The following is a 13376-nucleotide window of genomic DNA, read 5'->3' as shown; positions in this document are numbered from 1 at the left end:
CCTCTTGTTTGATTTCTAAAACACACTAGTGCTTACTACTATGTGGCAAAGTTTTGCTGTGATAATTATCCATCTGTTTACATAGCTATTAAATATGTGGGTCTTTCTTTGCTGCATAATCTACTGCAACCAGTAGAGAGAATATTTCAGCAGTGCAATTTGTACTCTCTTTAAGTAGTTCAGTTTGCCAGATATTTTTCAGTATTTATTCTTGTTCTCACCTATTTTTTGCTATGTGCAAGTAGAGACTTCCACAATTCAAAAACATCAAGTGTGTGAAATAAAACAATTTGGCTTCAGTTTCATTTCCAGATTCATGAGAGACATTGTGACACTTAAAATTGTCTACGTGCTGAAAGTGCAAAGGAGAGGAGGTATTGAAAAATGTACACATACACACCTTCAGACCTTAGTCTGGAGACAAAACTCAAGTATAAAAGGAATGATACAATTACATTCAATGTGGGAAATTCTTACATGAGAGAAACAGTATTTTTTTTTAATACGTTGCCTCGTCATTAAATGATACTGCTACCCAAAATGTCCATTAGCCAGTGATTCCCAGAATTACTTATGTAAGTTCTTCCTTTACCTTGTGACCACTGTCCCCTGATAATCCTTTAGTTAAAATTACTGTGTTCAGTGTCCTTTTTGCTGCCATCTCATTAGCATACACTTCAAATCCACTGAGTACTGTAGGAGGCTGTTGCTTATTTTTGGTTTATGATGACACTTCACATGGTGAGCTGACCCTGGCTGGATGTTAAGTGCCCACCAAATCTGCTCTATCAACCCCTCCTCAACTGGACAAAGGACAGAAAATATAATAAAAGGCTTCTGCACCATGGCAATCAGGTTGGTTAATCATGATTTCCCTTTGATGAATCCATGCTGACTAGTCCTGATGACCTTGTCTTCCCTTTGCCTAGAGATGGCATCCAGGATCAGCTTTTCCATTGCCTTTCAGGGTTTGAGGTGAGGCTGACCAGCCGGTGGTTCCCTGTGTGCTCCTTGTCCTTTTTGAAGACTGGTGTGACATTTGCCCTCTCCCAGCTCTCAGGCATCTCTCCTGACTGCCATGATCTTTGAAAGATGATCGAGCGATGATCTCTGGCAGTTTCTCACTACTTGTGGCTGCATCCCATCAGAGTCCATGGACTTGTGGATGTCAAATTTGACTAAACGGTCTCTAACCCTATCCTCCTTTGCTGAGGAGTCTTTCTTTCTCCAGAAGTTCTCCCTGCTTTCCTGGGTCAAGGATTCCTGAGGGCTGGATTTGGAAGCAAAACTGCAAAGAAGATTGTGCAGTATCTCAGCCACCTCTGCAACCCCTTGTAAGGCTCCTTTTTCCATGAAGTAGCAGCCCCTTATTTTCCCTCATATTCCTTTTGCTAGTGAGGTATTCATGTTGTCCCAGAGGCACTCCCACCATTCTGATGGACTCAGCCCTGGCCAATGGCAGGTCCTTCTTGAAGCCCATTGCCCTTGGTTCAGTCAGGCACCGGAGAAGCCTCTGCCAGAGCCCCTGTAGCCCACCACTGCCAAAACTTTGCCATGCAAACCCAATACACTGTGCCAGCTGAAATCTGTGTCTTCTAACAGTAGATGGCATCCAGCCTCTTAGGAGCAGACAGGTCCCAGATAAGCAGCCCATGACTACATCATGGAGACATACATGGATTTTCCCAGAGTAAGGATCAGACCAGGTTCCAAGTTAGAAATGAAGTCTGGGTCACCTGATGCCTATTGCACTGCCCCGTTCACCAGCCTGTTCCGCTGCCTAGCCTGCTTGCTGGTGTGCTCATAAAAACTGCAGCAATCTGAAGTGGAGGATTCTCTCCACTTTTAGCCATTAGGAAACAAGCACATTTTTTAGTTCATAATATGCTCAATTGCCTTTAGATTGATCTGTGAATAAATTATAATCAAAACAGACTTACTCACCTTAAAGCTCTCTGGCTTAAGGTTTCATTGTTGATTCATTAAGTTGTCAGTTCTCTATTGGCAGGGTAATGCCTTTTTATATCTAAATAGAGACAGGTTTAGTGGAAGATACCGTTATCTTTAAATGAGCAGGATTTAGGTTTTTTGGTAAGAATTAATTAATCAATGATGAATCACTGGAAAAAGTACTGAAACAAATATCACAATGTTGCTGAAGATATATACAGTTCATCAGTTAAAAGGCAGCTTTTGGAAGCAGAGGTGGGGGAGGATTTGGATTTTTGTTTTCTTTCTGTAAAATACTCTAGCAAAATATTTCAAGCTTAAAGTTTTGTGATAATGCAATTATAAAGAATGAAATAATTCCACTTAATGTATTTATTTAGACTACATTCTTGATGTTACAACACAGAAACACATTGAATTATGTCTATATAGAGACAGATGGATACAAATAATGCAGCTATAGACATCACTGATACAGATATATAAGTAGACAAGAATTATCTAATTACTCTGTTTGTTGCAATCTTCTAAGCACTTGCTATGCTCCACATATTCATATTAATTGTTTTGTCTAGGCAGATGTTGGTCTGACAAAGATACCAGTGTATGGAGAGTTTAGTGACACTGGAATATCTGGAAATTAAAAAAATAAAACTACTATATAAAGATTTCAAACGGAAAAAGAGTTAAACACACCAAGCTCTGTGCTTGTGCTTTCATTGGGAATTTTGTTGTTAAATCCCCCATGTGCTCAGGAAGTTGTCCCCTACAATGATTAAAGGCAATTTAATTTTAAAATCTCTTCAATATCCATCTCTTCTGCAGTTATTTCAACATTCTTCACCTTTGATATATCCAGTAACACACTTCATTAAAATATTTTTTGCCATTTCATATGGCCTTTGACTGCAAAATGTTTGAAACCGCAGCTCTGAACAATAAGCAGTCTCCTCAACATTCCATATGTCTGAGCATTACTCATAAGGGGAACCATCAATAAGTCCTTCCTAAGCTCCTGAGGCTACATTTTCATGTATTATTTATTACTATAGAAAAGATTGCTGGTTTTCAGTGTTGTTTAATGAAATTTGGCCTGGCTGCTTGTGAACTGCTAGACCCCAAACACAAAATAACCAGGCCATTTGTAAGGGCACACAGTCACCTTCTGAGAAGTCACTGGAAGCTCACTGTGTATGTGCCCAAGCCTGGACCAAGACCTACATGTTTCCTTAATTATTTTAAATTCCATTTAGCCAAATTATTGATTGAAAAACAGCACTGCACAGCAAATATGAAGGTTGGAGGACAGTTTTGCAGATTAATCATAATTTATGTTTAAAATATGTGGATTGTATGGTTTAATTTACCTGCATGCATGTCATTACAAAACATCTGAATTATGGAAATGAAGGCATTGCACACTTCTCAAAATGCCCTCTGTACATTCCAGCTAGCAGCTATGTTAGATATAAAAATCTAAATACTTCCATCTCACAACTATGAAAATTAATTGACCTTTGTAATTCACTTTTCACCTATTCACAAAAATATATTATTTTTCTACAGTTTTCTTTAGATCACCTATTTAATTTCAGTATTCTTAGTGTTTATGTCTGTAGAGATTTGGCGTATATTAAGAGAACAGAAAAGTAAAGGATTTATTGTGCAAGGATTTGGCTGTTGTTCCCAACGATGATCTTCAATCAGTCAAGCCACGAACAACTGTCTCCTCTCTCTACTACTTCAGTTAAAACCTCAGCAAAATTAGCTTTGCTACCTACTCTCAAAGTCAGCAATTCAATTCCTGGCCAGACAGGAAAGAATCCAAAAACGCTTTGTCATCAGGACTCCTGCCCTCTCAAACCAAAGTTGTTGGCATCAGCACATAAATTATGGAGAGGAAATAGTTCTTTAGTGACACAGCTACTACTTATTCATAGCCAAAAATATATTTATAATTGATTCAGCATAGGAGACATACAATAACACTTTTTATCAAAATGCGTAATTTTAGAATTCGGCAAAAAGTTTTAGGTTTTCTAAAAGTCATATACAGAATTGAGTTTATGTGTGTGTGCTTTAGAGCCTATTGATTTGATTGGTATTAGACAAATTCTTCTTTCTACCCATTTTGCTGTTTAAAATAATTCTGCTTTTGCTGCCTTACTTGACTTCAGTATGTAAGGCCACCACCTCATTACTGTTTGCTGGAATTCTCCAAGCCTGATTTTAAGATGTCCTAGAACATTTCATGTCCAGCAACTGCATAGACAGGAAAGTTTGATGTCTGTAAGGAAGCCTTGAACATGACATGCAGGAGCAAAGTTCCCACTGAACAGACAAAGTAAGAGCACTCTGCCAGCAGGCAGACTCGGGCTACCTCCATTTGGACACACGGGATGGCAGCACCCCCAGTCCTGCCCTGCTGCTGCCCAGGCTGTGGCTGTGACCCAGAGCAGGGCTCCGTCCCAGCCTGCAGGAGGCACCTCTGGAGAGCTCCTGGACGTGGCAAGACTGGAGCTGACTTGCTGTTAAAAATGTATTGAGACCACAAACCGAATCTTGGAAGCAGGGGAGCATTTCAAGGACGTCACCCTTTGGTTGTATGCTCAGAGTACCCAAAAGCCACCAGCCAAGGAAGCTTCTGTTTGTCATAGCAAGAAGCCTGAGGTCCCAAGGTTGGGTATTGTGACTGATAGAGATCACTGAGGAATTTTTCTCCTAAGGATTAGCATAAGAGCAGGGGAACCTCTTCTGGATTTACTTCATTTTAAAAAATAATAATTTGTAAATTTTTTAATAATCCAGGGTTTAAAATTCACATTGAAATTCCCTCTTAAAAAATTGATAAGCACAGCAGTACTGTATCTTGTTCAATATGCTCTTTGAGGTTGTATTATTAGCGTGAATTAATGCCAGCAGCTGCTCAGGCTATGTATCCCCTGTTACTACCTGCTGCTTTCTGCAGTACTGCTGTAGTTTCTGAACAGGCTTGAGTTAGGTGGAAAAAATACTTCTGCAGAATAAGGAACTAGTTTCAGGGGAGGAAGGACATGGCATATTGCATCAAGCAAAAGTCCATTTTTCTACTGTTTTTTGCTCACCTAAATCTGTGATCATGGCACACTACAGTTGTCCGTGTCTCTTCCAGGTAAGCAACAGGATTTTTTTTGTTCAGGAAGATGAGTGCTTTAGGAAATCTGATCCAGCTCTTTCGTGTTCTTGGGTGAGACATGAGTTTTGCAATTCAGTGAAATCTTCCTCTGGAGTTTGTTTAATTGGGTTCAAGGACTAAATGTTGCAGAAAAGATTGCAAGTGGGACATAGAGGAAAATTAGGATATTATAATGTGTTTCAGTTAATTTGGTGTTTGTTAGCCTTACTTTGACAGGTCAAAACAGCCTTCTGTTATCACACTGCCAAATAAATTTTTGTAAGCTTTAAAAATATGTATTGATTTATTCAGATATTGATACAAATAATCTTAAATACTGGTGGAATCTTTCTAAGTAAACGGATAATTTTATATTACCTTTCCACATAGTATAAAATGAAACAGAAATAAAGTTAGCATTTGAATTATTTAACATGATACATTTTTATATATAAGCAAGTATGCAATGGGGAAATAGACTGTTGGATTCTGACCTGCAATTCAGCTATTTTTCTGCTGTGAGATATTAATATTTTAATATTCAGTATATATTTCCAAGTCAGATCACAGTGTTCATATTTGATTTTTATTCACTTCTCACTCTGGTGCAGTCTTACTGATTTCAATTTCAGCTTCCTGAGTAAGAAGCAAGTTGCAGTCAACATGGACTCAAGGTCTCACCCTTGGGATCAGACTCATCTTTTTGCTACACCCACTTACTAAGCATAATCATGTTTACTGATTTTTGTTTCAGAAACTTCCCAGTTTTGGTCCTTACCTGGAGCAACGCAAAAAGATAATAGCTGAAAACAAGATAAAACTGAAGGCACAGAATATGGCTGCTGAGCTTCCTGAGAAAAAACACTTTGTTCCAAAGAAACCCATTCCAGCAATCAAGGTAACAAAAATACATGCATAAGAAGTGATAGGCAGTTGACATGCACAGTCATTTTTAGCAGTTTGAGTTGGTTATTATTGCTTTTAAGGTTGTTAGAGGGCATCAAAGACAACTCTTTATGCAGACTTTCTAGCTTTTAACCAAAATCGATGGGAAATGATATTTCCCTATAGGTATTTCCCTAATGTCATTTTTCAGAATTAAGATATTCAGGCAATGGATCAGTAGTTGCAGATCAAGCAGGGGTGATGCCTTGAAGAACAAAGCAGAACTGTTTAGGATTTCTTTCAGTTTGGATGCTGCAGTACGAGCTGTTTTGCATGATACCTTTTGATTACATGTGCTGCACTAAATGCCTCCATCCCTCATGTAGGATCGATGGCAAAGGCTGGTGTTCAGTACATATAAAAGCTGTGTCATAGGTTTAGAGATTGAACTTTTAAAGCTGGAGAATGTTTGTCTAAGTAGCTGATCCACCGTCTACAATGAGTAAATGTCAAGATAAAAATAAAACCTGTGACCCCTATCTACTGCATAATCCATACATTGAAGCTTTTCCCTTCCCTTAGGTAGTCAATAAATATCAATAAAATGAAACGGCATGAGCTAATTATTCTAGGTGTTCACTTTAGAGCTTACTTAAACTTCATGTCTGAATCGGAAAAACAATTTTTTTTTTAATTAGGATTCTCATGGAGACCATTTATAAAGCAAGATGAAAATTATATCTGTTGACTGTCTTCTTCATATATGGGAGAATATCAGATATCTACGTGAGCAGACGTGTAAGAATTCTTGAAAAAATAAGGCCAAACATAAAATAGAACATGAGCTGTGGCTCAGAAAACCACATAATTCCCAAGAGAATTTTGCAGTTTACTGATACATCCAGTATTCCAAGCTAACTGATAGGATGGCAGAACCATGGATAGCAGACAAGGAAAAATTTTGAATCGTCTTCCTGTTTAAGTTAATTAGTTTGCCACCTCTGTAGACCTCTCTCAGGTTTCTGGATTGCTTATTTTGGTTTATGTCACACTTTTGAAAACCCCTCCCATCCTCTTGTGCTGAGGTTCTCTTACACACACACACACACACACACACACACACACACACACACACACACACACATACATATATACTCACACACACACACACACACACGCACAAAGTTCCAAAGAACAGCAATTATTCTTTTTTCCTCACTATGATGAGCATTTTCAAAGCCAGCTTGACCTCAGAGGTTTCATGGTTCTGTTCTCCTTGCAGGAAAAGTATTGATGTAGGGAAAAAGAGAAAGAAGAAGCAACAGCCGATAACTGCATTTTCAATGAGATGGCTTGCTTCTGAAAACAGCAGAAAACCAAAAAACTGGTAACCATCCAAAAGCAAGTAAACTGAATGAAGGGAAAAGTTTAGCAAAAGGGAAAAACAGACATGAAGACTAGGGAAAAAAAAAAAAACATTAAAAAATTGAGGTCAATAATTTATTACGCCTAACTCCAAGTAGAAAAACAAAGAAAGATCCAAGTAGTAGGAGATAGATTAAAAAGCAGAAAAAAGAGCCCATTGCAAAGGAAGAGGAAAATTAATTCCCCCAAACAGAAACATTTGTTTACACAGGTATTGAATACTTCTGAGTGGTGTCTGAGGAGCTTCTCAGCCAGAGAAATCAGGGTATCATCTTCCTCACCCTGAAGCCCTTGCAAGACAGGCACTGCCCAAGCTGACTCCTGGCAGTATTTCAGTCTGACCATCTCTTTCAAAGGGAATGTTCTCACCATAATGACGAAACCAGCAGTGAGAGGTGTTGAATTGGGTGTGCATGGCAAGCTCTGATAGAGGTGGGGCTGCAGGGGTGGCTTCTGTGAGAAGCTGCTGGAAGCTCCCCAGGGCCTGACAGAGGCACTGGCAGCCAGCTGCAGGACAGAGCCTCTGCTGTTGGTAACACTGGAGTGGCTGTGTATTCCACACCACAGCTGATTCATTGGAACAACAGCACTGCAGCAGCGGCAGCGCCGCTGGGGGAGGAAAAAACAGCAATTTCAGTCACAGGGAGGAGTGAGAATATGGCCTCTTCAGGGATCTGCTTGATAGAGGATTATGAAATAAAGCACTAGAGGGAAGACAGGCCCAAGCAAGCTGGTAATATCCAAGAATCACCTCTTCCAAGCTCAGGAGTGATGCACCCCAACAAAGAGGAAGTCAGAGGAAAATTCCCAGAGGCCTGCAGAGCTGTACAGAAGCTCCTGGACAAACAGACACAGCAAACTGCATCCCTCAGAGAGTGATCAAGATGATCAAACAGCAGGAGCACCTTTCCTGTGTAGGCAGACTGAGAGACTTGTGGTTATTCAGCCTGAAAAAGAGAAGGCTCCGGGGGCACTCTAGACTCCATTCCTGTACCTAAAGGAAAAGATAGTTTCCCTTGAAAGAGCTATGACCCCTGCATTCTGGTTGTATTTTTGGGGGGTTGCTACAAATTTCCTGATGCCTCCCCAAAATTTCCTCATCCGTCTAATTGGCTCTTGGGTTGGTGATATGTAAATTCCAGCACTTATACAAATTCCACATGCTGTCAAATTGCCATTTATTTGTTAATTTAAAACCCCTCTGTGATTATCCAAAATCTAATTTATTTTTGATGTCTTTTCCCATGGCTTTTCTCTTTATTTTATCTGTTTTTCAATATTAATTGAAACTGCATATTTTGATATTTGGCAGAGTTGTTTATTCTTTTCTCACTTGTATGTAATATTAGAAATTGTGCTCTATGTGGGTATGTGCCCTGGATCTTTTCTTTTCAGTTGCAGTTTTGTACAGCTCACACAGATGTATTTACCTACCTCAGGTTGCCTCCTTATTGCTTTAATTTCTTTCCTATATGATCCTGTGTTTTTCTTCCTAATAATTTTGGTTTTTGTCCTTCGGGGCCTATACCACAATACTCAGTCACCATTTATCTGCTTATTTTATTTCCTCCTTTTTCTTATTCCGGAAGGCTTGCTGTAGAGATTGCTTAGTAGTTCAAACATTCTGGCATAGCTCTCTTAGCTAGGGCATGACATGCTGTTCCACCTGCTGGAAAAATATCCACAAAGATCCTCCAGCTCAAATTCCTTTTGTTTGAAAATTTTTTCACCCTTGTTGGTACAGATACATTTACATGGTCTTTTGCACATACATATATGCAAGTCTTTTTTTGCTGCTGTGTAAGTACCTGTCTAAAAGCCAGCACTGCAGGAGGCATTAGCCACATTTAGTCCAGTGCTGTGATAAATCCCTAAAAGCCTCTTGGGAAGTGAGGAATATTGAAGTAAGGACAGCTCTATTTTGCCATAACTATTTTGTACCATTTGGATCCTTCCTGGCATGTATCAGTGTGTTTAACATGAGTAGTTTTACCTTGTGCTTGCCTGCCTGAAAAAGGCCATATTGTAATCTTCATCATAAATGTGGAGATATTACATATTTCAGGTGGATCTATGCGTCTTCCCTAATTTATGGGGCTCTAAGGCTGCTTCTCCCAAATACATACTCAAACATGAATCACAGAAATAATCTCCCCTGCAATAGCCCCTAATGGTCTCGTCTCGTCTCGTCTCGTCTCGTCTCTTCTCTTCTCTTCTCTTCTCTTCTCTTCTCTTCTCTTCTCTTCTCTTCTCTTCTCTTCTCTTCTCTTCTCTTCTCTTCTCTTCTCTTCTCTTCTCTTCTCTTCTCTTCTCTTCTCTCTTCTCTTCTCTTCTCTTCTCTTCTCTTCTCTTCTCTTCTCTTCTCTTCTCTTCTCTTCTCTTCTCTTCTCTTCTCTTCTCTTCTCTTCTCTTCTCTTCTCTTCTCTTCTCTTCTCTTCTCTTCTCTTCTCTTCTCTTCTCTTCTCTCACCTCAGAGAATATTCTTATTATATATAGTGGTTAAGTAAATTTTAGTCTTTAGATATGGGGAGAAATCCTAGAAATCCAAACTTCCTCTTTCCCTCCCTGCTCTGACTGTGGCAGAAGGACTCCTGAAGTGGCTCAGCAATATAATAGAATAGAAAAAAATAATTTCAGTTGGAGGGGACCAGCAATGACCATCTAGTCCAACTGCTGGACCACTTCAGGACTGACCAAAACATAAAGCATGTTGTTAAAGACATTTGTCCAAATGCCTCTTAAACACTGACAGGTTTTGACCACCTCTCTGAGAAACCTGATCCAGTGCATGACCAATCTCTCAGTAAAGAAATGCTTTCTGCTGTCCAGTGTGAACCTCCCCTGGCACAGCTTTGAACCATTCCTACATGTTCTATCACCGAATACCAGGGAGAAGAGATCACAGCTCTCTCTTCATTTCCCCTACCCAGGAAGGTGTAGAGGGCAAACTACAAACTAGACAAGCCCAAAGGCCTCTGTTGCTCCTCATTCCAGCCCTTTCCCCAGCTTTGTTGCCCTGCTCTGGATGCACTCAAGTACCTTCACGTGGTTCTGAAGTGGTGGGGCCCAGCACTGCAGGCAGCCTGCCAGGTGAGGCCGGGCAGTGCTGCCCACAGTGGGATGCTGGCCTCTTTTGGCCAGCTGTGACATGTTTGCTGTGCCCCAGGACACAGCTGTGACCCCTGGGCTGTCCATGTGTGCAGCTCTCTGGCCACAGAGAGCAGGCACAGACTTTCCCTGGCATTTCCTGGGGAAGGCTGTGAGAAGATCAGAGAAAGAATGAGAAACAATTCTTATCTCCACTTGCTGCACCTGCTGTTGTGCACATGTGGAATGTGTCATGGAGATTTGTTTACTAAAGGGTGATTTCTTGATTTGCCAATGGTGATGGTGTTTGGATTAAAAGACCAAGTAGGTAAAAGCTGTGTTGGACTGGCTCTAAGGGTTACTGAGCTTCTTAATAAGTATAGTATAATATAGTATAAGATGATATAATAAAGCGATTAATCAGTCAATGCTTATTATTACCTGGCTGGGGGCCTGTGGTGACAGTCCAGGCACAATTCTGACCCACACCAAGCTGTGCCTAGCAGCACCCCCAGATCCCTTCCTGCAGAGCTGCTCTGGTTATATTTCTGCCTGGTGTTACTGTCTCCTTAGTGCACAATCTGGCATTTGGACTTGTTAAATTTCATCCCGTTAATCACTGCCCAGTGCTCCAGGGCACTGTGGTAACACTGCAATGGCTGCATATTGCACATCATGGCTGATTAATTGCAACAACAGCACTACAGTAGTTATGGGGGCTAGTTGGTTTGCCTCTGATCAGGACAGTTCCATGAGATGTCAGTGGTGTCTCCTACCCTGTTTTCTCTTACAGCTTTCTTTAATCTAGAATGTATCTCTTGGCAAGATCAGCAGAAGTTACTTACTTTGATAAGCTGCTTGTCGAACTGCATTTTTTCACTGCGATAGTACCTGTTCATCTAGTTTTATAAAATACCTACAAGTTCCCTGGATTTTAATTTAGTTTAAATGAAAACTTGTCTCAACTCTACAGTCTTCTGGTTCAAAGCTTTTCCTGAAACACACTCAAGCATATTAAACAACATCATAGCTAAACCAGAAAATTGAGACACTTTGTTCTGCTAATACTTTACCTTTTTTGAACATTGATCACTGTATTCCAGCCCTTTATTTTTTGCTCTGTTTAGCCACTTCATGGCTAGTTAATTTCGGAGCTCTCTTGTGTCATAGGCCTCTGTCAGAGGTCTTGTAAAACATTAAAATTACTGGGGTTTTGATTTTTAAGAGGGATTTTTTTGAATTTATTAATTCACAATCTTTATAAAGAAATGTGATCAGTACAAGAAGCATAATTTTCATTATAGAAACTATATTGAATTGTGTCACAAAGCTTCATTTAAGTGGACAACACTCACAAGCAAGCAATGTCATTTTTTGTGATTGTCCTGTGTTCAGCCAATAACTGGACTCAATGATGTGTGTCCCTTCCAGCTCAGGATATTGTATGATATGGTATGATTCTATGATTTGAATTATTTTCTAAGGCCCACTTTAGCTAGTATTGCAGCTGTTATACTGAAAACAAGGCTTAGAGATCCCTAAATCTCAGAATACCTTTAGTAGCCTTTTTTAAGTATTGGCAAAGTGTCTGTAATGTTTTGAGAAAAGTTATCTTTATATATATTTTTTAAGCTACTTTACTGTAAATTGACCTCGGTCATGTACCCTCAGATTCTGGTAACTTTTTTTATTCTTTAATCCATAGTTTCATTTCTAATGTTTCTTCTTTTCATCCCTCGCTCTCTGACTATGCCTCACCTTTATTGCCAGAAAACATCAGGTGGAAGGCAGGTACTTCCCTAATGTGTGTTCCCTGTGACTTGCTTTATGACATGCAGTACCTGCACTGAGTATGGCTTTCTAATCAGAGGCCTGTGATGTTCATCATCTGTAGAACACAGCGTGGTCTTTTACAAAAGCATCTGCATAAAGATGGACACAGCAGGTCTACAAGGATCAGAGCTGAACCGTGAATTGTATTTACAAATAGAGATTTACTATTATGATGACTAATGAAAAGCTAATCATCATAAAATGGTTGATTCATTAACATTAAAATGCACCTATTGTAGAATTGCAAAACTAATATCCTGCTGAACAGATCTTCTCCTTGTGTATACTCAAACTCACATCTATTTAGCTTAGTGACAAAAAGAATTTTTTTTCTGTATTCATTAGTAACATAAAACTAATGGATTCTCTGATTCTCTCCATAGCAACTGAATTCCCTGACAGTTCCAGCTGCAGGACTACATTCCTTTCCCAGTTTTTTCAGTTATGTTGAGGAGAGCACAGCAGTAATCAAAGAGAGTACTCTAGGTCTCTGCTGTCGCAAAGGTGCAAATTTAACTTCCAATTTTGGTGGGTTTTTTTTTTGGTCGTTTTGTTTTGTTTTTAAATTGCTGCTGCTAATGCATAAGCCAGAAAGACCACAGCCTGACTTTCAGAACCTGGCTTCTGTTTGCAGGTCTGGTAGTTGGCAAAAGAAAAAAAAAAAGAAAAATTAATCTATAAATGGTGGAAATTTGATCCAGGGGCCATTGAGATATACAAAGTGTGGAATCCCATAGTGCCATTTTAGACAGTTGCTTTTTGGAGTGAAACTGCTTTAAACAGTGAAAGCTGATTATTTTTTGCTGCACTGTTTATTTTGTTCCAAGCATTTATGATTTGAGAAAACAAGAAGCTCTGAGATGCTGTAAAAGAGTGCACCTGCAGAACATCTTTTAAGTATCATTGCTTTTTTAGCCAATAATATCTTGAAACTTTGCAAATGAATAAATATGTAGTCTTTGCTTGAGAGAAAGAAGAGATTAAAAGACACAACACCAATGAGTGTAAATGAGTAGTAAATCTTTGACACAGTCTTTTGAAA

General features: G+C 39.5%; 1 protein-coding gene across 14 annotated transcripts in view; it reads left to right on the top strand.

Moving 5' to 3' along the window:
• The window catches only part of DPYD (dihydropyrimidine dehydrogenase), a 438624-nt gene that overhangs the window by 379340 nt on the left and 45908 nt on the right, over nt 1-13376 (top strand). For 13 of the 14 annotated variants that reach the window (XR_005981107.2, XR_004368573.3, XM_072932831.1 and 10 more), the window contains one exon: nt 5859-6002. Coding sequence is in view for 11 of the 14 variants with exons in the window: in XM_072932831.1 (XP_072788932.1) it covers nt 5859-6002 (144 nt within the window). In the remaining 3 variants the exon portion in view is untranslated. Of the gene's footprint in view, nt 1-5858; nt 6003-12717; nt 12839-13376 lie in introns of all 14 variants that reach the window. The other variant, XR_012057143.1, reaches the window with a different exon arrangement.

The sequence above is a fragment of the Taeniopygia guttata genome, chromosome 8, assembly GCF_048771995.1.
Source record: "Taeniopygia guttata chromosome 8, bTaeGut7.mat, whole genome shotgun sequence".
Taxonomy (NCBI): Eukaryota; Metazoa; Chordata; class Aves; order Passeriformes; family Estrildidae; genus Taeniopygia; species Taeniopygia guttata.
The sequence above is the reverse complement of the archived record's forward strand: the minus strand, read 5'-3'. Positions and strand labels throughout refer to the sequence as shown.